The sequence below is a fragment of the Heterocephalus glaber genome, unplaced genomic scaffold (genome assembly GCF_053883595.1).
Source record: "Heterocephalus glaber isolate CG9 unplaced genomic scaffold, H.glaber_assembly_v1.0 deba00001452, whole genome shotgun sequence".
Classification (NCBI taxonomy): Eukaryota; Metazoa; Chordata; class Mammalia; order Rodentia; family Bathyergidae; genus Heterocephalus; species Heterocephalus glaber.
The window spans coordinates 5,908,387-5,931,773 of NW_028258302.1; the positions used below are offsets into that span (position 1 = coordinate 5,908,387).

The following is a 23,387-nucleotide window of genomic DNA, read 5'->3' on the forward strand; positions in this document are numbered from 1 at the left end:
AATATGAAAGAGGCATCTTATATTCCTTAGCTCTGCTATTTAACTACACAATGTTGTCTATTTTTAAACACCAATGAGTGACATGCACTGTTTTGTTAACCTGTTTAAATGTTACGGGAGCTGCTCATAAGCTATAAAGTTCATATGCTACCCGATCCTACCCTTTGCTGTTCGAAGGCACTGACTAATAACCCCCTTATTACCTTCTTAATCAAGGAACATTTCAACACTGTCAGGGCAACAGACACTGGCTCAAACCACTGCCCCTGAGGAGCAGACATTTTCACTGGGTTGATTTACACACAGCTGAAATTCAGTCTCAGTTAAGACCTTTATAAGAAAAAAAGAAAAAAACAAGAGAAAGCCTAAGGCTCTCTCTCCTCACCATAAGATCTTTGCGAGTTTGAATTTTCTGTGCAATAATGAACAATTTCTTCTCTCGTTCAATCCGCTGTGTCAGGCAGTTATATTGCTTTTGTCTTTCTTTAGCTATCCGCTGTAGAAGAAACGTATCTTTTCAGTAAAACAATTAACAAGGCAAACAAATGAATAAGAAACTGATTCTTAAGCCACTTTAGCCCAAATGCATAAATGGTTTCATCAATCCCACCTTACCCCAGAATCAATATAATGTAATTACTATGAAGTTGTCAACTTTAGGAACATCACATTCTAGAGCTCAAAGGAACCCTGAAAACAATCTTATCAAAACCTGTCACCACAAATGCAGAACGAGGGAGATCTGGAAAAAAATAACTGGCCCAAGGGCACAGGGTTCACTTGGAGCACAGTCAGGACTGCCCTGAGTCTCCCAGATTCCAGGAATGTTTCCACTACTATTCTTAAGCTGCTTCAACCCTTGTGTCAGTCACCTGAGCTGGTGGCAAGAACACACCAGTCAATAGAGAGCAAGAGGGGCTATGAGGCAGTGTGCTGGTGCCTGAGAATCAGAACTCAGAAAGCAGAAAAATTTTTCTATCAGGGGCTGACCTGAAAATCTGCACTGCTAATGACTCCCTAAAAATTAGTGGGGTCTGGGGCTCAGTGGCACCACGCCTGCCTTGCAAATGCAACGTCCTGAGTTTGATCCCCAGTACCAGAAAAAAAAAAAAAAAAAAAACCACTAGTGGGGTCCTTACATTTGGGGAAATCATAAACTTCTGAGAAATGGATGAAAGCTACAAATTCTTTCTTGAGATAAAATACAAGTTGAGTTGCCCTCATCCCAAATGCTTGGGACCAGAAGTGTTTTGGATTTAGAATTTTGGGAGGTTTTAGGGTATGTGCATATAAATAACAACATTATCTTAGAGAGGGGACCCAAGTCTAAACATGAAATTCACTTATATTTCAATATCCGTTATACATGCAATCTGAAGATAATTTTAAACAATATTTTTAGTGTGCCTACATTTTGACTGTGACCATCAAATAAGGTCAGGTGAGGAATTTTCTACTTATGGCATCTCATCGGCACTCAAAATGTTTCAAATTTTGGAGCATTCTGGATTTCAGAGTTTGGATTAGGAATGCTCAACCTGTATATACCTATTTGTACAAAATTTCAGTGGAGGAGGGGTGTTCACAGACCTCATAAAGCCCATCAAGACCTGCAATTCACCTACCAGCAGTCTTTAAAAATAATTTTGCTTTAAACAAAACAACTGAGTGAAACAGTACTAGACAAAAGTGACAAGATCTGAACCTTAACTTCTCAAGAGTTAAGATGGTGAACTATTCTACATAGGAGTTTGGAATACTAATCTCCTTAGGTACTACCACAAAATGCTTGAGAAGTGTCAGTGACACAGCTAATTGAAAATACAACTAAAAAAAAAGAAAAGAAAATACATCACAAGAACACTAGCCAGCCAGCTCCTCAGCTGGAAGTGTAACTACATCAAGGGAAATATTGTTGGGCCTCGGATTTCAACAATCCACTGATTCTAGCACAGTCGCACAGCAGTGGTTCCAGACAGCTTTTGTTTTCACTCTATTGCACAGACTGTCAAATTTATGGGATTACTCAAGACAGTCAAACTAATTAGGGGTATTTATATTACTAAAGCAAGTTTAGCTGCCTCTGAGCTAGAGAAGACTGCTGTGAAATTAAACATTGGAAGCAAAACTGATGCAGTGTAAATGATTCAAATCAAAACAGAACAGCTGTCTACTCGAAATACACTGACAGCATTTTTTTAAAAATGAATCAGTCAGAAGTGAGAGTTCAACTCCAGAAGGCTTTGAGAAAAGCGTGTCTTCTCCACAACCCAGTTAGTGATGGAAAGCACGATAAGGAAAAGTCAATATGAAATTTTGGTTATAAATGCATATAATAAGGGTATTCACTGCTAAAGGTTTAATATCAAAGCTCTGTATACCACATCCCTAAATCTTCCGTGTCCCCTCCTTCCTTGGCATTTCTTAATCGTTGGCATCTGTTTCAAGTATTAAAAGAACAAGGTCAGAGCTGGGATTCAAACCCACAGCTAAGAGCCAGAGCCTAAACTCCTGACCAGTACAGTACACCATATACTCTCCAGCACACTGCCTGCTAGCCCTCCTGTTGCTCTCTATTCTCCATCCCAATCATCAAATTCTCTTTCCATTTTTCTAAGGAAACTCAAGGGGTTTTCCACAGATAAGTATATAAAACACAATGGAGAAAAAAAAAAAAAAGAACCAAACTCCTAACTGTGTAACAATGGAGAAAATTACCTTCAGTCGAGTCTGATGGGTAATTCCTTTCACTTTTTCCTTCTGCAAGGTCTCTATCTTGGGTCTGTTAAAGACTCTGTCAACTAGTTCCGGGGCTGTTTGCAGGTGAGTGGCAATATCAAACTGTTCAACTAAAATTCAAGATAATCCTTAAGTCACGGTCTGTACCAAACGACACAGAGTGACACAGTAGACTTTCCCAGAAACCATCAAACATTTCATTACCTTCTTTTTTGGTGTCAAAAAAGAACAAATGCTTATTCCGTTGCTTCCCCTGGAAATCCAGCAGATGGAGCTCTGATTTTAGTCTTTCAATTTTCTAAAATATAAAATATCTCACTTAAAATTGGGTTCTTCTGGAGTCTCAGAAATAAATTTACAAACGTTGAGACAATTTCACATCATTATTGCCAACCAGCAAGGAATTTCATTCTTTTAAAGGGAAGGACCACTAAAATTTATCAAGCATCAATTACATGTCCTGGTACTGGGTGAGGCATTCCACAAAACTCACTCAATCTTTACAACAATCCTATGAGATGGAAATGAGAGAAAAATCTCAAAGAGATTAATTTACCCATAGTCATGGGGCAAGTAAATGGCAGAGCCAGAACTGAACCTATGTGTCATTTTCAAACTTGAACTCTTTATACCACTATGCTGACTATACTTCTAAATCATTATCACAATCAACCATATTTAAGATTATGAACACCAGAGGAAATCAACTGATAACTGAATATTGATGGGTTTATGTTCCTTTCTTAACCAGTAAAAATATAACAGAACAAAGAGTTGTTACCTTAGCTTCTGCAATCCTTTTCATTTCTATATATTTGACATCCTGAGTTCTCATTAGCTTTAGCTGTTCTGGAGTTACTTCTTCCTTAGTTTCCTTAATAACATGAACTCCATCCTAAAATCCAAATTTAAAAAACACATTTCCTATTAGAGGTCTTCATTCTTCTTTTTTTTTTTTTTATACCAGGATCGAACTTGGAACCTTGTGCTTTCCAGGCACGCAGCGGAACCACTGAGTTAAATCCCTGACCCTCACATTTCCTATTAGAATAAAATCATAAATAAACTGTTGGCATAGCTTGTGGTTAGAAAAATGACCAAATGTTGCATGGTAACAGTAATCCAAGGTTGTTGGTGCTACTTTCAATGTAGCACCTCCAGCCATCTGCTTAGAACAGCTTTAGACATAAGACAATTCAAGATATAGAAGATGCCAGGTGTGGTGCCACATGCCTGTAATCCCAGCACTGGGGAGGCTGAGGCAGGAGGATCACCACTAGTTCAAGGCCAGCCTGGATTACATAGTGAGACCCTGTCCCAAAAAAACAACAAAAAAAGATACAGGAGAAATATATGGTGCTCAAGAAGAGGCAGATCTGCGCTATACTCGAACCAACTAGAAAAGGGCTAAATTAAACCCCAGAATCCTTCCTCTCTATCTCTTTCCCCATCCTTATTTTCCAACACCTGGGGATTGAAACACCAACTGACCCATCAGAAACCCACCTGGAGCTTAACTCGAGTCATTTTATAGTAGAATTCATCTGGATTTTTTTCAAGAGCCTTCTTCCGAAGTGCTTTGAGGAATTCTTGTTTTTTATGATAGTCACTAAAAAAGCAGATGAAATATTCATTGAAGCACACACACTGAACAAACTTTACAGGCATCTAAAAGTTCACACAAAATAAAATTCAAAAACACCAAAGCAATGACTGGAGCTGACCCACGTTCCACTTTCACTGAAGTGGGCTCATGTCTCTATAGGGTCCATAATCTATAGTCCACTCTTATTCTGATCATACCTGAAATTAACTGTCTCCCATCCCACTTTTATCTTAGTGCCACTTATATCATTACAGGGACAAACACACACACACACAAAAGGACAAAATTTCCCAGGCAGAGTTCTGCCACAAGTTTCAGAACCAAATTACCAATATGAGTCACAGTACAATGACTAAAATGGTGGACTTTGGAGCCACAACATCAGTTCAAATCTACATTCCACCACTTCTGGTTAAGTAATCCTGGGTAAGACAGTTAGCAACTCTCTATCCCAATTTCATCTGGAAAATGAGCAGGGTCCCGCTACCCTACCCCAAGAAGATTGCTGGGATAAGTGTAAAAACGGGAAATCTAGAACACTGCTTGGCATAATAATAGCATTCAAGTATTATTATTAGCCTCAAAAATCTCTGGGACCTACAGAAAACCACTTAATCCATCAACACCATTCACACAAAGAGCATAAGAAAGACATCAGCTGATATATATCACTAACAAATAATTAAGTATTTTGCAAATGAAATGCTGAAGAAAAAAGGAAAATGGGCATAATTGTTTTATAAAACATTTTCAGAGTTCATTATCACCCACACTCAGTCTCATGAATCCATCTTTCACATCTTCTCATTCCATACCACAACATGTGATGTAAGAGACTGAATGAATGGAGATTTAGATTATATCTTACACTTCAAGAAAAGGGAGAAAAATTCAGCTTTTGGTTCAAACACTAAGGCAGAGGCAAATCAAAGCCACCATAACAAAATTCCCTAGAGCAACATAATAAAAAAGTCTTACAATGCAGCTAGTTAAATAAATAATACTCTATCTAAACAAAGGGAGAAGTTTGGGGTCATAAAAAATATCCAACAGGCTGACAGAGCTTTGGCCATTTTATCAATGGTAGGAAATTATTCCCCGTTGGACACCTGGACACTTCAGCTGAGGTCTGGGAATGCTGTAATCTTTTCTGGCAGCACCTCTACCAGAAAGACTGGACTCACTCTGCACGAAGTTTGTAATCTTTCTTTTTCTCCAATAGGCCCAGATGTTTTCGAAAGCCAGGCTAAAAGACAAAAGAAAAAAACAGCACTTAGTTTCCTCAGCAAACACACACTCAGATCAACATGACACCTGATGGGAACAAGAGTCTCTGGAGTGCTCAGTAAATCCATGTCCTTGGAGCCAACCCACTATCCTGTTCCTCCCCCTCCCCTCTACTGTGCTCTGCCCAAAGATGAGAGGGACCACACAGGTGCCAGGCAGGTCATAGCACTGCCATAGTATGTTTCTTGGCCTATTAAGGACAGGGAGAGGCAACAATGACTCTGCACTAACCAAGCAGTTGCCAGTTGTACTAAAATTACTACCATCTTAATCCAAGGGTTTACAAAATACTACCAAGGGAAAACATAGTACCAAGAAGGCAACTGTGGTAAGGGAGTTAAATTTAGATTCTGGAGACCTGGGATGAAAATCTAAACTCTACCTTTTAATCTGTGAACTTGGACAAATCACTTAACTTCTCTGAGGTATTTCCTAAATGTGAATTAATAACAATAGTACTTTCTAAAGTTATTGTAAGGATTCAATGAGCTTCTGTAAATAGTAGCATCTGCACATGGGTTGTCACACAGCAGGTGTCCAGAATGTTTATTGTTGCTACTGTACCTTTGGTACAAGGTATGAGAGAAAAGCAAGCATGACAGTAGTTTCTCTGACACACATATAGATAACCTAGAGGATTCAAAGGTTAAATGTTTGTATCATCTTTCTACAAGCTACTATATGTTGAACACTTAATCTATGCCAGGGTCTGTAGTAGATGCTTTTGTTTACAGCAACTTCATAGGCCACACTTATTAGGCACCTACTCTGTTACAAAGCAATATGCTTTACTCATTACACAATCTCACTTCATTTTTAAAAGAATCACAAAGAGTAACATGTTACACCAACTTTCCAGAAGGGGGATGAAGTTTAGAGAAGGATACACCAAAGAACACAGAGGCAGTGCAAAGCTAAAACTAGAACCCATTCTGTCTGGGGCCACAGTGTGTGCTTTTCCACACACCACTAGAGTGCATCCTCATCTGCTCGAAACAATTTTTACCTCAGAGAAAGTACATGTACTTCTAATAAATTTACATAATAATTTTAGTGGAATTTTTAATAGTCACCTTTGTCATCTGTTATCTTTCAAATGATACAGTAACTCAGTATTTAAAATAACATCTAAAACATCTCCTGGTAATTTTTATTTATTTTTCCCTCTCCCTGGTAATTTTTATTTTAAAAATAGTAGATGAAGGGAGGTTGACAGTGGTGCAAGAAAATTCAAGGATCAAAAGAGCAATGAGATGAGGCAGAAACTGTGATATTCATTGTGTTCTCTTGAAGGTACATCTGCATTACAGAAGGAAAACTGATACTGCATCTGAAATGGTTTACATAACATTTAACCCCTTCCATACAAAATATCTGCAGCAGCTTCCCTACTGCCTCACTGAAGGACCCACAGGATGAAGTTCAAAGTATCCAAATAGGAAATATGAGGGTCAATGTGTTCACTCATCTTCCAGCATGGACTGCTCCTCTCCCTTCCCTCAAAGACTTATTTCTACTTAGGTACGTAGATGGCCATCCTTGAAAGCCTTCTCTCTTCTTGGATAATCCAAATCAATTGTCTTTGTATACACCAGTCAATCTCCTTAAGCACTAGATTCCTTATTTGTAAAATAAGGATAACATCCACCTCATAAAGATACTGTAGGATTATGAAGCAATCCATGTAAAGCAAGGAGGGCTGTGCCTTGCCTATTGTAGTGCTCAAAGGTGATACCTCTGTCTTTAAAAGCAAATTGCTCTGTAGTTGAACAAGTTTCACCTTGATCTTCTCTCAGCATCTCTATCCTTCCCATTCCTACTTGGCATTTAATATTTTTTATGTGCCATTTCTTATACAGGTGCGTCTTTATTCATCTTTGAGTACCCTCTGGACTCAAAACACCTGATGTGATTTTTGTCTTTGCCACTTGCCAGTGTGTCTCTGGGCAAAGACATTACCTACCTGAGCCTTCACTTCCTCATCTAAAATAGGTTCACATATACATACTCTCCCAAACAAGGTGACAAACTTTATTACTCCTCCCAGTATACTACTTAGCAGACAGAAAACGCATAATGAATGCTATCAGGCAGGAAGACTGAAGTGTGGTTAAAAGTCTTTAGTTCTATGTCATCAGTCACAGAAGCTTTCCCCACCTGGAAAGAAGTTATCTCTAAAGGTCTTTCTGAATCAGATATGTGATGACTGAGAACAGTCAAATGGATACATTAATTCTGCACAGAAGCTTATATCTACTAAACCTCTCCACACAAACATATCCTCCTCCAAAATCCTAGTTTATTTTGCCTGGATGAAGTGTTCGTGAGCGGTCAAGCAATTCTCTGGACCTCAGTTTCCTCACCTGTACAATGGGGATGGAAAACACCAACATTGCAGGCTGAGGCATAAACCAAAACACATGTGACAGATTTTCGTGAATACAAAGCCCACATATAATGATGGCACCACATTAACATCAATCTCTTCGGTCATGAACCTTATAGGCAGCAGGTAGAGCTGAGCCGTGGATATAGATTACAACGTCTGCCAGGCACTTTGAGCTTTGACCTCAACTGTCACTGAAATCTTGCTGGGTAGGTGTGATTAACCCCTAGGAATGGGGAGCAGCCGGTGCCCTCTCTGGACAGAAAAGGTCAAATCCCTGACCATAGTCACTCGAGGCTCAGCCCCAGCGGTGCTGGCAACAAAGCAATATTTGCGCTTATCTACACACAGGATCTCCGTAGCCCGGACCAAGACTCCAGGGCCTCGAGGAGGTTGGGGCGAGAGAACATGGGGCCACGGGCAAGCGTTCATGGAGCCTGCGCGGTCCTACCTGGCTTCGCTCTCGGTGTTCTCGCTGCCGGGACTTAGCCGCCTTGCGAAAAGCCGCCGCCATTCCTTCCCGCTGAGTCCTCAGAAGCTCAGTGTAGAACGCAGGATCCTCAACGCCTCGCCGCCGCTGCACCCACCCTACAGGAAACAGACCCAGCCACCACCCGCTTGGAACCGCCCACTTCCGTCAGACAGCCTATCAGGATCCTGCATTCCCAGAAGTACGTCCTCCAGATCAGGCGACACTCGCGGGCTCTTCTGGGAGGTGTAGTTTCCTATGGCAAATCACGTGACATGAGAGCCTGCTCTTATTCGCCTGAGAAGGTCCACGCATCCCAAGACCTCGCCTTTGCTCCAGGCTGCGCGTGGGCACCTGGGAACACGTGGCTGGCACTGCCCTCCGTTTGAGCTGGGCTTGGTGTGTGCGCATGTGCAGTCACCTATGGCTTGGACTCATTTCCGGTTTTTACGCGGTACATTTAAAGGTGGGAGCTCTGTGAATTTTGCAGTGTACTATGCTGAGAGCACAAGAGACATTAAAGCTATATCTGGCTTGGCCGGGGATTTAGCTCAGTGGTTCTGCCGCCTGCCTCTGAAGCACAAGGTCCCGAGTTCAATCCCCGATACCAAAAAAAAGCTGTATCTGGCTCTGCCACTGACTTACTGGGCGTGTGACTTTATGCAGACTTCTTGCCTTTAATAAGCATCATTTCCCTCACCCATAAAACAAGGATAATAATAGCATGCACGTCTGGTCTCATGGGGCCAGGTGTTGAAGAGTCATATCTGTAAGTAGCATAGACGGGTAATTTGTTTCCTTGTTATTAGTTTCTGGGCTTTAGACAGGGCTTTCACACTGAACTGTATCTCTGACCCTTATTTTACTTTTTATTTTTGAGAGAGTCTTGCTAAATTGCCCAAACTGGACTCAAACTTGGGATCCTCCCTGCCTCAGCCTCCCAGAGTGCTGGGATTACAGGTGTGGGTCCCCATTGCCTGGTTTAAGGACAATAGTTTTAAAGTTCTGAGTCCTGCTGGAAAAACTGGCTATACACATGCTAAAGATTAAATCTAAACCCATATCTCTCAGCATGTACTAGAAATCAAAATGGATCAAAGGTTTAAATATTAAAACAATCTGCTGAAAGGTAATACTCTTCAAGACACGGGCATAGGCAAAGACTTTCTGAATAGAGCCCCACTTGCACAAGAATTAACACCAAGAGTCAACAAAGCAGATTATATCAAATAAAAACCTTCTGCACAGCAAAGGAAACAACCAACAGACTGAAGAGACAACTTAATGAATGGGAAAAAAGTTTTGCAAGCTACTCCTCCGGGGACTAATGTCTAGAATATATAACGAACTCAAAAAAAATTAGATTCCCCTAAAAAATAAAAGACCCAAACAAAAAATGGGCAACTGAAATGAATGGACACTTCTCAGAAGAAATAAAAATGGCAAATAAATATACTAAAACATGTTCACCATCTCTAGGCCATTAGAGAAATGCAAATTAATACAAGGGCCCATCTCGCTCCAGAAAGAATGGTTATCATCAAGAAATTACAGTAGTCCCGCTGCCTGCCTTGCAAGCACAAGGTCCTGAGTTAGATCCCTGGCACCAAAAAAACTAATGCTGGCACAGCTGCAGGGTAAAAAGGAACCTTTTTCATTGTTGGTGGCAATGTAAACCAGTACAACCATTATGAAAATCAGAATGGAGATTCCTCAAAAAACTAAAACTAGAAATTCTATTCAACCCATTTGTGCCCCTCCTAAGTATCTTCCTAAAAGAGTTAAAGACATCATGTTAGAAAGACACATACACACCCATGTTTATAGCAGCACAACTCATAATAGCTAAATCTTAGAAGTGACCTATATGTCCATTGACAGATGAGCAAATAAAGAAAATGTGCTATTTATACAGAGTAGTACTCTCCCATAAAAAAAGATAAATTTGAGTCATTCATTGGAAAACGGATGCACCATGAGATGATAATGGCAAGTGGAATAAATCAGGCACACAAATTTAAATATCCCATGGTTTCTCTTATATGAGAAACCCAAAGTATAAATAATTTAAAGAGGGCCGGGGATTTAGCTCAGTGGTTCCGACACCTGCCTCAAAAACACAAGGACCTAAGTTCAATGCCCAGTACCAAAAAAGAAAAAGAAAAACATTGAAGAGTAAATAATTTAAAGAGCAAAATAAAAGACAGATAATAGGAAACAGGAAGCTAGATCTTTTGCAAATGGGAAAAGTGATGGAGGGAGGAGGTGAGAAGAGGGGAAGGGAAAAGTAAAGTACAAAGAACTAAGATGTATAATGAACATATACCAACTCCCCTTGAAGAATGTATCATTGTGTACTGCAAACATGTACCAATACAAATTTTAAAAAGTAAAGTTCTAAGTCTGTCACACCCCCACAAGAATGGCTGGCTGACAGGTTGAATGTCAGAGGCACTACAATGTAATGGTTAGGACTATGAACCATGAAGGGGTGTTCTGATCCCAACTGCTAACAGCCATGATAAAGTTTGCTTTCCTGAGCCTTCATCTGCCCACCTATAAAATAAGGTAATATTACTAGACCCACAGGATTGTTGTGAAAAATAATATGTTTAAAGTGCTTAGCTGGGCATAGTGGTGTACGCCTGAAATCCCAGCATTCAGGAGGCTGAGGCAGGAGAATCATTGCAAGTTCAAGGCCAGCCTAGACTACATAATGAATTGAAGACCAGCCTTAGCTACATAGACTATCTCAAAAAATAAATAATTAATAAAGTGCTCAATACTGTGTTCTCCATTAGTAGATTCACATTTAATGGCGCTTCACTGTTATTGTTATTATTACAACACCCACATCTAAGTCTAGCGAGAGAGTTGGACACAGAAAAGCATCCCAGAGGCATTTGGTTTCTTCTCTACTACATGAAGCTGACTTTCAGCAGGTTCTGCAAGTGTATCCTCTTCTCATGACAGTGGTCATCCCTCCAGTTGAGGAACTCTGGGGAAATCCTCTCAGTGAATCCCCAGAGGTGCCAGTCCAGCCAAGCAGTGCACATGGAAGAGTTGACAGTAACTGAGATCTGCTATGTGAGAAGTTTCTTCCTGACTGTGTTTAAGCCTTGCCTAACCAGGACAAAATTCCATCTTGTTTGTCGATTATCATTGGAAGACAAAACTCCTTCATGAGCTGACCTTGGCCCACCTTTCCATGCTCCTCTCAATGAAGGAGCCCTGTGAGACAGTGTGGTGGTACACACCTGTAATCCCAGCACTCGGGAGTATGAGACAAGAGAATCACATGTTCAAGGCCACCCTGGCCTATATCAGGCTGACATATTAAGACTGTCTCAAAAACAACGACAAACAAACAAACAAAAAACATGGTGGCAGAGGTGTAATTCCAGCACTCTGAGAGGCTGAGGCAGGAGGCTTGCAAGTTTGAGCCTAGCCTGGGCAACTTAGCAGCTAAGCAAGAGTGTTTTCTCCAAATAAAAAATAAAAAAGGGTCTGAGACTGTAGCTCACACAAAGACCTTGGATTCAATCCCTGGCACCACGAAAAAAACAAATAGCCACCATCCAGAGTGACTAGGTAGCAGCCCTGGCCACTTCCCCTATAGAATCTTGAGTGACTAGCAGAGAATCCAGCTCTGAGCACTGAACATAGGGAACCATGCAGTCAGCTCTGAATTGGAATTACAAATTTATCATTTCTTGGCTTGTGATTTGGAGCCACATTGTCAAAAATCTCTGATCATTATGTCCTTTTCTATGAAATAAAAATAACCACCTCATATGATTTTTTTTTGAAGACTAAAGCAGGCAATGACCAATCTAAGCATGATGCCCCGCATCACTTAATCACACTAGTTCTCCCTCCATCTCCCACCACCCCCATTCTCTGGGAAAGTCACTCATGTCATTTTACCCTCCCCATCCACAAACCCATTGCCAGGCTTAGGATCAAAAGGAAAGTTTCTGAGCAATTTGAATGAGGGTGTCTGCTAAGCCTTGCGGCCTGGGAGGACTTTAGGCATCACAGCGGCAAGAGTGAGCAATATAGCCAGAGAAGGAAGGATATTTTCTCAGTGGGAGGAAGGAGGACTTGTGGTTACAGGCACCAGGGAGTGATTCAGCACCGAGAGCAAGCCATGAAAGGCCTGTCAATAGTGACCCAGGAACTAGTTTTAAAAACTCTAGTAAAGTGAGAGGATGGCAAAGTAACCCTGAGCATGAGAAAGGAAAAGGTATGTGGGGAACCTCTCGGGTGATGAAGGGACTACCAGATCCTTACCCAAGGCCCTTCATTCAGTACTTGGTCTTTGCTTCCAGCCCAGGCTCAGACACACCTGTTTCCCAGGGAGGGGGAGAGGACAGATGGGGAACAGGGAGTCCATGTGGCTGATCCCTAAACTCCCTAGGGGATGTCTTCCTGGGCCAATGGAAATAAAATGAGCAGGGAAATGTGAACCCACGGGGCAGCTGAAAACGGAGAGGGAAAAGGACACAGGTCCCCTGCCCTAGGCCAGGCTCCCTCCTAGGCTGACCAGAGCCAGAGGTCTCCTAACTCTGTAACCTCTAGACCTCCAAGTCCAAGCAGCAGAACCTTAACACCAGACCATGAAAGGGGCTTGGGGTCACACTGAAAACCTATTGTGTGTCTCATCCAGTACAACAATTCTGTGAGATAGTCAGCAACTCTCAACAGATGAGACAGAGGCTTGCAAAAGTTGAGTGACTACAGATACTGCAGAGCCTTTCCTTTTTTTTTTTTTTCCTTCATAACAGGGATCGAAAACAGAACCGTGTACTTGAAAGCCAGGTCTAGCACCGCTGAGCTGAATCCCCAGCCCCTAGTAAACTTAGTTTAGGGTAAGGGGCTTTGACATTTGACAATCTAAGTTTGAATCCTGGTTTTGCCATGTTTAGCTGTGTTGTCTTTGACAAGTTACTTAATCTCTCTGTGCCTCTATGGTCTCATCTTTAAAATGAGGATAACCATATATGCTTAATAAAGTTATTGGATAATGAAGTGTGTTAATATATGTTGTGTTTAGGGACCGGTGCAAAGTAAGAACTCAGGAGATACTGGCTCTCATTAAGGATAGTATTCACCAGATTCAAACCATGAGTAAAGAAGAGAAATCCCAAGACTGTCTTCTATCCAACACCTTTTTTGCTCATTTATAACCCCTTCCTTTCTGAAGTTCCTCACCTTTGCCCTCCTCTTACCCAGAGCAGACCCCCTCCACTTGCTATCTACTCCAACCAAGAAAAATACATACTCTTTTCTGCATCCCCCTAGGCTGGGAGTCCCATAAAACTGCTAGACAAATCCCAGAGAAAGGGCCCACACTCCGGCTGGCTGTTCTCTCCCTGGACTTCAGCTAGCAGGTTCTTAATGGTCCAAATGGGAGAGTAGGGGTGCAAGCTGAAGCAGTGTCATTCATTCACTCATTCATCAGCTGTTTATTACATGGAGCAGGTACTGGGAATCCCTTGGTAAATGAAAAGGAAATAATCCCTGCCTTCACGGTTCTTGCAGTTTAGTTATCAATAACAATAAACAATAAGAGCTCTTGCAGTTTAGCCATCAATAAACAGTAACAATAAACAAACAATAACAACTTTGAAAGGAAAGCTGTCCTGGAGGCCGATGTGGGGACCCAGGCATAGACACATGATGCAGAGAAGAGGGTGCAGCTGAATGACAGCCTTGTAAGGTGTTAGGCCCTGCAGTGGGAGTTTAGGTCCAGCCTGGGATGTGGGGATGCTTTTGTGGGCACCTGAATCTCCACTGAGATACTGAGATTATTTCCACACTTTGTTTTTGTCTCTCTAGTTTTGCAAAGAGCACAGCGGGGCCTTCCCTGTCCCCTCCCCCACCGGGTCCCTACCCAGGCCAAAGCTATTTATGCCTAGTGACAAGCCTGAGGATGGAGGGGGGTGGCCCCAAGGCTCTGGAGGGGCCTCATATCCCTGCCAGGTGCAGAAATAAAGCCAGAGAGTCGGAAACTGCTGACGTTCTCCCCTCTCCCTTCCCCCCTGCAGCACCCCAGCCACCCATACTTTCACACCCCTCCTGAGAAGCTCACTGGGCTTAGGGTCAGGGATTAGGGCCTTCCTAGGTCTCAAAGGTCAAAACTATTCTTGGGCACCGTGGAAACCGAGGCTGGACTCTTCAGGGACAGGATGCAGTTGGAGGTGGCAAGATGGTTACAAAGGATTTCGCCACTCAGAATAGGAAGTAAAGTCCTTTGAAGGTCAAGGCCCTAAGTGAGGGGGGAAGCAGGGTCCTCTCTTCACCCCAAGTTTCTAGAAAACACCTTGGTCCCCACTGACAGGGTCAAGATAGCAGAGCCAACCACTCCTTCCGCCCTGCTGGACTAAGGCCTCCTTCACCAACTCGGGTTTAGTGGAACCCCTGGGAGCAAACGGGAGGGTGCGGGGAGGCACAGGAGGTAGAACACGAGGAAGAAGGGCAGTTGATCCCCAGATGCACCCTGGCCCTCTGGGTCCCGCACCCCGCTGCAGCTGGGGTTTGGGGACGCAGAGACCTAGAATGAGGACACCGAGGGCTGCAGGGAGGGGGCGGGACGGGGTCTGGCCGCCGCGAAGGTAGCGGAGCCAGGTTCCGCGGGCCGGAGGGGGCCGGGCGGACTGGAGCCCGCGCGGGCTGGGGGCGGGGTCTGGCCCCTGCCGCGGGGCTGGGGGGCCGGGGGCGGGGTCCGGGCGGGGCGGGCTGGCGCGCACTTCCTCGGAGGGCTGGGGACGCGCGCCCACTCGCCCACACGTCCGCCGCCGCCGCCGCCGCCGGCAGCCGGCACCCTCGCCGCGGCGCGCCCGGCCCCGCTTGGCCCGGTCCGCAGGTAGAAGCCGCGGAGGACCCCACCCGCTCCGCGCGCGCCCGGCTCCCGCGCCCGCTTCGAGGTGAGCGCCCCGCAGCCCTGGCTCCCGACCCCAGGGCCTGCCGCGCGCTCGCCGCGTGCCCTGCAGCGTCCCGGCGCCCGCGGCCGAGCCCGAGAGCGCGGCCGCCCCGCGGGACCCGACCACTCCGTTCCCCGCCGATCGGTGGGGCGGGGGCGGCGGCGACAGCGAGAGTTGGGCGGGGGAGGGAGACTAAGTTTGAAATAGGAAAACCGGAGAGACCTGGAGGGGTGCAGAAACTGAGCCAGACAGAGACACGAGCGACCGGAGAACACAGACCGTTGAAAGGAGGATAGAAGCTGGACATACAGAGTTTCCGAGCGAGGGACCGGAGGCACGGGGCAGACCTGGGTTTTGTGGAGCATTTTAAGAAAAAGCATACGTGTGACCTCAGTGACCGAATTCCTAGGGCCCCTCCGAGGGCCCTGTGGCTGAAGCTTCCTTAGCCTCACGCTAAATCCACCTCCAGGGCCTGCCTACAGACAGAGACTGGAGATAGAGATGCCAAGAGGCTTGGATGCAGAGACAGAGGGGGATGGTGGGACCTACACATTCAGCCCCCTAGGGACTCTGAAAGTTCAAGGCCTGAGTGTGCCGAAATAGAAATCCACAGAGTGGATGGTTACCCGACTGGGAGATACCCCCAAACATAAAGACAGCAGCAGAGTGTGCCCGATACCGGGGTGCTCAGCAGGTGAGCTGGACACAGACTGAGACTTAAAGTAGGTGGAGAGACCTGGGTGCACTGACAGCTCCAAGATAGACCCTCAGAGGCCCAGACCTGGAAGATTGGGTGGCAAGGTCAGGGAGAAACAGACTGTCAGCCAGCCAGTCCCCCAAGAGGCAGAGGATCCCAGATGGTAAGACAGATCAAGGAGCCCCATGCACACACTGCCCCAACACAGCCTCAGCTTATTTTTAAACTCAAATCTTGGACGGCTGCTTCAGCCCTGGGGGACCTAGGGTGAATGATCTGTTCCTCTCCTGTCCCTAGAGCAGCTGCTGGATCTTGCTCCCCACCCCCTTTCCCCTAAACTCCTTTGACTTCCAGGCCCCTTGGGGGAGGGAGGAGGGAGAGCAGAATTTGGGGTTGGGTTGGTGCCCAGTAGCAGGAATAGGGTGGGGGCACTTTGCTTTCTCCCCTGAGTCTCCTTTCCACTCCTGGGAATTGGAGGAGGGATCTGTTCTGATCCTGATTCACACCTGTAAGGCCTGGCCAGGGTCCTCCTGCACAGTGGGGGTGGGAGACAGAAGGATTGAGCAGTTGGCATGGATAATTGGAAAGGCTTCTGGGTGTCTTCCAATCACAGGGCTGGCAGCTAGGAAGGAGAACGAGGCTCTGGTATATCTCCTCTCCCCCTGCATTTAAAAGCTGACCATCCCTCCTCTACCACCCCAGAAGCATTTCTAGGGAGAGGGTAGCAGGAAAGGGCTCCAGCCCAGGAGGCCAGAGACCTGACTGTGATACCTGAGCAACTTTGGACATGCCCCTGCCTGTTCTTGGCCTCTTTATGCTCTGCTGTAAAGTGGGGACAACAGTCTGACCTGTCTGCCTTTGCCAGATCTGAAGATGTGGTGGACATGTACTTTATGAGGGGTAGAGCAGCATACAGGTGTGTGTACCTGTGTACCTGTATGAGCAATCTCCAATTTATGTTCGCTGGACACAGACTGACTGTTAGAACCAATGCTGGTCCCTGTAGTCTCCTCAGCAGGATCCATGGTCTTGGGATCTCCTGTCCTCTCTCTGAGCCCACCAGATAGTTCAGGTTACATCCCAGGCCAGCTCCCTGCCCCAGGCCTGCCTAAGATCTACAGTCTGACTTGAGTATGAGTGAGGGGCTCACAGTAAAAATACAGACAGCTTCTGTTTACTGAGTACTATCTCCAGGTGCTCTTCAAGGATCATCCAGTTTAAGCCTGAAACAAGCCTGGGAGATAGAAATGATATTATCTCAATTACATGGCTACAATGGCTCAGGACACTTAAGTCATTTGCCCAAAGTCCCACAATCCAAACCTAGTTTATTATTTTTTTGTTTTTTGGTGTCTTTTTTGGTACCGGGGATTGAACTCGGGACCTTACGCTTGCACGGCAGGTGGCAGAATCACTGAGCTAAATCCCCGGCCCATACCTAGTTTATATTTTATAGCTTGAACCTCTACACAAGGCGCACAGTTCCGAGCTCTAGGCAGCTCACTGAGATGTGCGTGTGCGTGTGTGTGTGTGTGTGTGTGTGTGTGTGTGTGTGTCTAGGTCAGGTAGGGATGTGCATGGTGGTGGGGGAAGGTGCTGACAGCAACTAGACAGATCCAGTTATCTCCCCTGAACCTTGGCCCCTATCACCCAGGAACAAATAGTCCAAGGCTGGCTCTCTGCTCATCCCTTCAGTTCCCCAGCCTTGCCAAGGAAAGGGGGAGGGAGGGGGGAGAGATAGAGGATGGGCAGAAACAGGTGGACCTTGATGGTGCCCTTCACTCTGACCCAGCTAGAGCCCAGCTGGATTGGGGGATGCTGGGAAAGAAATACAAGCCACACCCATACCTTATTTGGGTTGCCTGTTTCAGAGTGGTGGGTGGCTTCCAAGGGCCAGGCCCGGGACTAGTCTGGCCCTGGAGAGGTGGCTGCTGCTGCTACCCAGGCCAGGAAGAAAGGAAAGGACCCAGGCACTCCCAGATAGACACATGTCCACACTCCACCTGCGTGGCCCCCTGCTGCTCAGTGGCTGACAATCCTCAGATTGCAGGCAATCCTCAGATGCTGGGCCAAAGGAAACTTGGATTTGAGCGGCAGGGAGGGGATTGAGAAGGAGGGGTACCCTCTATCCTACAGCATAGCCCCTACCCTAGGAGTACCCATCCTAAAGACCCCAGCTCTGTTGGCCTCATACCCTGCCTGGGATGTGAACCGGGTGTTCTCCCATTGTACAGAAGGGAACCTTTGAACTCACAAGCCCCAGAAGTCAGACCTTCCAGGGTTGTCATGTCTGCTGGCACCTGAAGTCTGAATTTAAGTCAGAGCTATGCCATCGGTGAGAATCTCCCACTGCGGGTGGCTGGAAAGAGAAGGGCTTTTCCTTCAACTTGAACCAGGTCAGGCTCTGGGGATTGCCAGTCCATGGAGCCTGCACCGGAGGGGAAGGAGATTGGTGGATTCTTTTGTGTGTCCCTTTAACTTCTCCGGGATCATCTGTAGCTATGAGCACATCCCCTTCCTCTGGGTTCTGGTGGTTCCTCTCCACCACCTCATTATCGCAGCCCAGAGAGAGCAGGCTTCATGGTGGAGGAGGCCAGGGCTGGGGAGCTCTGAATTGGGGCTGGAGACAATTGGGCAGCAGAAGGGACTGGGAACCCCACTTCCCCCCCTTGTTCCAGAGGCAGCTGTGTGGATGACCTCATCCCGCAAACATGCTTTGTTCCTGAGAAAATGGAAAGTGTCTGAGGTTTGGTGGGGGGCTGGTGTCTGCCCCAACAGCTCTCAGGGCTCCCCATGTCTTATTCCCCACTCAAGAGGGGGCCTGACTGGGGAGAAAAGGTCCCCAGTGGCTCCTGCTCTCTCGCCCTTCACTCCCCCCAACATCAAACTCTTAAAAAATCAGAAAAGATGGGGAGAGGCTGCTTCTTGGGGGGGGGCATGGGATGGGGCTCATGGTGGGCTGTGTGGGCAAAGATCTTGGGGCTCTACAGACACTGCAGGGAGGCGGGTGGCTGGCAGGAGGTGGCAGGGGACACACCTCTGTCTCAGTCTGTCTCCAGTTCTCCTCTGTCTCCACAGCCATCACATTTTCCCTTTTTTGCCTGTTGCTGGCAAAACCTGACATCTGGCCCTCTGTGCTGCCACAGCTGCTACAGATGTTGCAGCCAAGGCTGTCCAGGATGGTGTGACCAGAGACAACAACAGGGGTGAAGGGGAATGACGGCAGAGAGTCCAGCTAGGGGAAGCTTGACTGTATCCAGCTTGCAGGATTTCCTTCCACTTAAACTTAGGCTGAGCCTCTCAAGTTTTTGTTGCTTGGCTGATTCTCCTGGGAGGAGAGCCCGATCTCACACCCGGCCTCCACTAGTCATCCATCCAGTATCCCTCTAGCATTGCACTGTTTCCAGATCAGAAGGGGGCCAGAACAGCCCATTCTACCCTCTAAGCTCCCCAGTTTCCCACTCTAGGTAAAGGATCTTTTATCTCTATTCGTAGGGTGCCTTCCTGGGAGTCAGAAGGTGACAGTACTGGCTGTATGAGGTAGATCCGTGGCTCCCTTCTCCCATTCCTACCCTGGAGGCACTGAGGACACTGGAGCAGGAAGTGGGAGGCTGGGGCAGGAAGTGAGTCACTGACCCAGGAAAAGCCCCTTCCCCCCAGATCTGCTAGGGCCTAAATAAGGAAACAACTTCAGCTTCCTGATTTTTTCCTGACCCCCTTTGTACCCCTACAGTCAGATACAGAAATAAATATGCAAGACTCCTGGGCTGCCGGAAGCACCCCTTCCCCATCCCCACCTGCTCTGATCTGGTATTTCCTATGCCTAGTCTCTTGCTCTTTTTTGAATACAAAGATCTCTTGCCAAGGGCTAGTCTGGGCCCCCTCTGGGTGACTCCTACCCCACCTCATGTTCCTAAACAGGGCTCATTCTCATCACCACCATGAGTGAGGCATTTGACTGTGCAAAATGCAGTGAGTCTCTGTATGGCCGCAAGTACATCCAGACAGACAGTGGCCCCTACTGTGTGCCCTGCTATGACAACACCTTCGCTAACACCTGTGCTGAGTGCCAGCAGCTTATTGGGCATGACTCAAGGGTAAGGACCAGTCCAGGCAGGGCTGAGAGTGGGTGGAGGCTGGTGGGAGGGGGCAAAGGCCTAGGTGCCAGTACTCTTTTGTGCTCCCCTATAGGAGCTCTTCTATGAGGATCGCCACTTCCATGAGGGCTGCTTCCGCTGCTGCCGCTGCCAGCGCTCCCTAGCTGATGAACCCTTCACCTGCCAGGACAATGAGCTGCTCTGCAATGACTGCTACTGCAGTGCCTTCTCTTCACAGTGCTCTGCCTGTGGGGAAACCGTCATGCCTGGTATGTCCCTGGGGGTTCATCCTATGGAGACTGGCATGCCCAGTATCTGTGTAGTCTTTGCAGGTGCATGACTGATACATACACGCAAGCTTGACATGTGTGGAGACCCACACACGTAGCATGTTCTAGGAAATTTAGTGTGAGGGGATCTGTTATGCCTTTATGCGCTTGGGAGCTTAGTGTACATAGGAATTGGCATGCCCAGATCTACAAATGAAAGCTTGGCACATGCAGAAACTGACAAGCTTGGTACATTTTTTATTTATTTATTTTATTTTTAAATAAAAAAAAAAATTTTTTTTTTTGGTACCGGGGATTGAACTCGGGTCCTTGCACCTGTGCAGCAGGTGGAGAAACCACTGAGCTAAATCCCCGGCCCTAGCTTGGTACATTTTTTTAAGGCTTAGTTAGCATGTACTGGACCAGTCAGCCTGGTACAGTGTACACTTGGGAACCTACCATGTATGGGCTGACATGCTTAATACATACCTGGGAGCTTAGCATGTATAATGACCTGCATGTTAGGTACATGTAGGAGCTGAGGATGTGCTGAGACTATTGTGCTTGGTGCACTAGGGTTTACTATGTGCAGAGATCAAACGGGGATTACCTGCGTGCCTAAAAGACATGAGGACTTAGCATGTGTGGAGAACATCATGCCTAGAACATGCAAGAGCTTAGCATGCACTGAACCTATCATGCATAGGGCATTAGAACTTTATGTAGGCAGAGATTTGCTTGTCTTGTATATGTGGGATCATGTGTATATGTTAAACTGTCATTTCTGATGTATAAGGGCTTAGCATGTACTGAGACAACAAACCTATTACATGGAGACTTGACTTGTGTTAAGATAGTCTTATCTGATACATAAGGAGACAACGTATGCCAAATCCCTCTTGTGTAGTTTTGGGGTCCTGGCACATGCTGAGCCATCATGTCCAGTGTTTGGGGAGAGGTTAGCATATACAGTGTACATGGTGGGGGTCTTGCTGCATGTACATGGACACCATCCTGCTCAAGCTATGGGAGCAGTGGGGACAGTCTTGGGGTGGATAGCAGAGCAGTCTTCAGGTGTTTGGGACACAGCTTCTGAGTGGGTCTCCTGTTCCCCACAGGGTCCCGGAAGCTAGAATATGGAGGCCAAACATGGCATGAGCAGTGCTTCCTGTGCAGTGGCTGTGAGCAGCCCCTGGGCTCCCGCTCCTTTGTGCCCGACAAAGATGCTCACTACTGCGTGCCCTGCTATGAGAACAAGTTTGCTCCTCGCTGTGCCCGCTGCAGCAAGGTGGGGCCAGGTCAGCGGGGTAGGGGTAAGGCCTGTTGTAGGGTGGGAATCCCCACTCCTCCTGCTGATGGGTGCTGCCCCTACAGACGCTGACCCAGGGTGGAGTGACATACCGTGATCAGCCCTGGCATCGAGAATGCTTGGTCTGCACTGGGTGCCAGACACCCCTGGCGGGGCAGCAGTTCACTTCTCGGGATGACGATCCCTACTGTGTGACCTGTTTTGGAGAACTCTTTGCACCTAAGTGCAGCAGCTGCAAGTGCCCCATCACAGGTGGGACAGGTGGGTAGAGTGCAGCCCAGGGCATGGATGTGGTATTGGGTGAGGGGCAGGACCACCTCTAGATCTATGGAGCTAACCTCCAGCCTCCCTCTAGGACTTGGTGGAGGCAAGTACGTGTCCTTTGAAGACCGGCACTGGCACCACAGCTGCTTCTCCTGTGCCCGCTGCTCCACCTCACTGGTGGGCCAAGGCTTCGTGCCTGATGGAGACCAAGTGTTATGCCAGGGATGCAGCCAGGCAGCGCCCTGAGCCAGGGCTCCTGGCCTGGGCATTCCTAAACCAGGACTCTAGGACTATGGCTCCTTTACTGAACCACCTCTGTAATGCAGCCCCTCCCCAGAATGGGGCTCCCCTAGGCTCCAGGATTCAGTCTCCTTACTCCAGTATACCCCAATTGGTGCTCCCTCACTCAAGTCCCTAAACCTGGGCTTTTAAAAAGCATCCATGATTCAGGCCCCCACTCCGAAGTCTGGACTGTAGAACCCAGCCCGAATCCTTACAGTGTGGATTCCCACACCAAGCCTCCTTTTCCAATCAGGATCTAGACCCCAGCCCTCCAAACTTGGACTCTGGGACCTAGGCCACCCTAAATCTAGATCTCTCAGCATAGATTATTTTAGGTCTCCTATGGGTGCCTGAGAAGTCCTCAAACATAGTACTCAGGCTTGGCCCCATCCCTAACCCCAGTGCTGGGGCTGTTTGGGCAGCAGATCAGGGTCTCACTGCTTAGAGGGTCCTAAGGTACAGAATGCTGCCCAGTCCGTGGTAATCAAGCATCTTCTCGTTGCATTTCAGCTCCATTTTGCTCAGACCTGGGCAGAGCGGGCGTGGGTCACTCCTCACTTCCAGATTCTGCAATAAAGCAGTATAAGGAAGCACAGGCCTCCGTGTGTTTGTCGGGGGTGGAGGGCGAGGTGAAAAGAGGTTTCTTTGTAGACTCGGGCTCTTCCAGTCCTGGGGAGGGGGTGGGAAGTCTCCAGGAAGGGGGGATCCCGGGCCGGCCAGCCACCGTCCCTCTCCAGCCTGGCCTGCCTTCCCCCTGCTGGGAGAGGGCTTTCCTTCAAGTGGAGAAGGGAGGGGCTGGGGGAGGTCCCAGACGCTGGCCGGGTGGCCGTGGGTTCTTCCTTTGTCTGGTACAGACCGCCCCCTCTCCTAACAACAGCCCAGCCCAAATCCCGCAATGGGAACACCCGGGCCTGCTCCTCAGTCGGGCCCAGACCCTCAGCCCCCTTCCCCCTCTTCCCAAGGATCCGCGGGGGCGACCGGGGATTCGCTCGCGGCCACACGTTTTTTGCCAAAAAAGGCAAGGATGCAGCTGCACGCGCCGCGGGAACATCTGGA

The 23,387-nt window shown here is 47.0% G+C and overlaps 2 protein-coding genes across 5 annotated transcripts in view; one reads left to right on the forward strand and one right to left on the reverse strand.

Moving 5' to 3' along the window:
* Positions 1-8,675, reverse strand: part of Utp11 (UTP11 small subunit processome component) — a 9,393-nt gene extending 718 nt beyond the window's left edge. The window contains exons 1-7 of the mRNA XM_004851007.2: positions 8,470-8,675; positions 5,530-5,591; positions 4,246-4,348; positions 3,521-3,634; positions 2,944-3,037; positions 2,719-2,849; positions 386-496 (exon numbers count right to left, since the gene is read on the reverse strand). Coding sequence (XP_004851064.1) covers positions 386-496; positions 2,719-2,849; positions 2,944-3,037; positions 3,521-3,634; positions 4,246-4,348; positions 5,530-5,591; positions 8,470-8,532 — 678 coding nt within the window. The 5' untranslated portion in view covers positions 8,533-8,675. The remainder of the gene's footprint in view (positions 1-385; positions 497-2,718; positions 2,850-2,943; positions 3,038-3,520; positions 3,635-4,245; positions 4,349-5,529; positions 5,592-8,469) is intronic.
* A 6,591-nt stretch (positions 8,676-15,266) lies between these two features.
* Positions 15,267-22,921, forward strand: Fhl3 (four and a half LIM domains 3). Of its 4 annotated transcripts, none has more exons than XM_004851005.3 (6): positions 15,267-15,416; positions 20,032-20,207; positions 20,302-20,476; positions 21,595-21,764; positions 21,851-22,046; positions 22,141-22,921. In XM_004851005.3, exons 2-6 carry the CDS (start codon positions 20,052-20,054, stop codon positions 22,293-22,295), a joined length of 852 nt encoding a protein of 283 aa, XP_004851062.1. In that variant the 5' UTR covers positions 15,267-15,416; positions 20,032-20,051; the 3' UTR covers positions 22,296-22,921. The 4 variants fall into 4 exon arrangements, with proteins under 4 accessions (XP_004851062.1, XP_004851063.1, XP_087071379.1 ...); XM_004851006.3 differs by having other exon boundaries at positions 21,851-22,037; XM_087215253.1 differs by lacking the exon at positions 15,267-15,416 and adding an exon at positions 17,848-18,445.
* Positions 22,922-23,387: the final 466 nt, after the last annotated feature.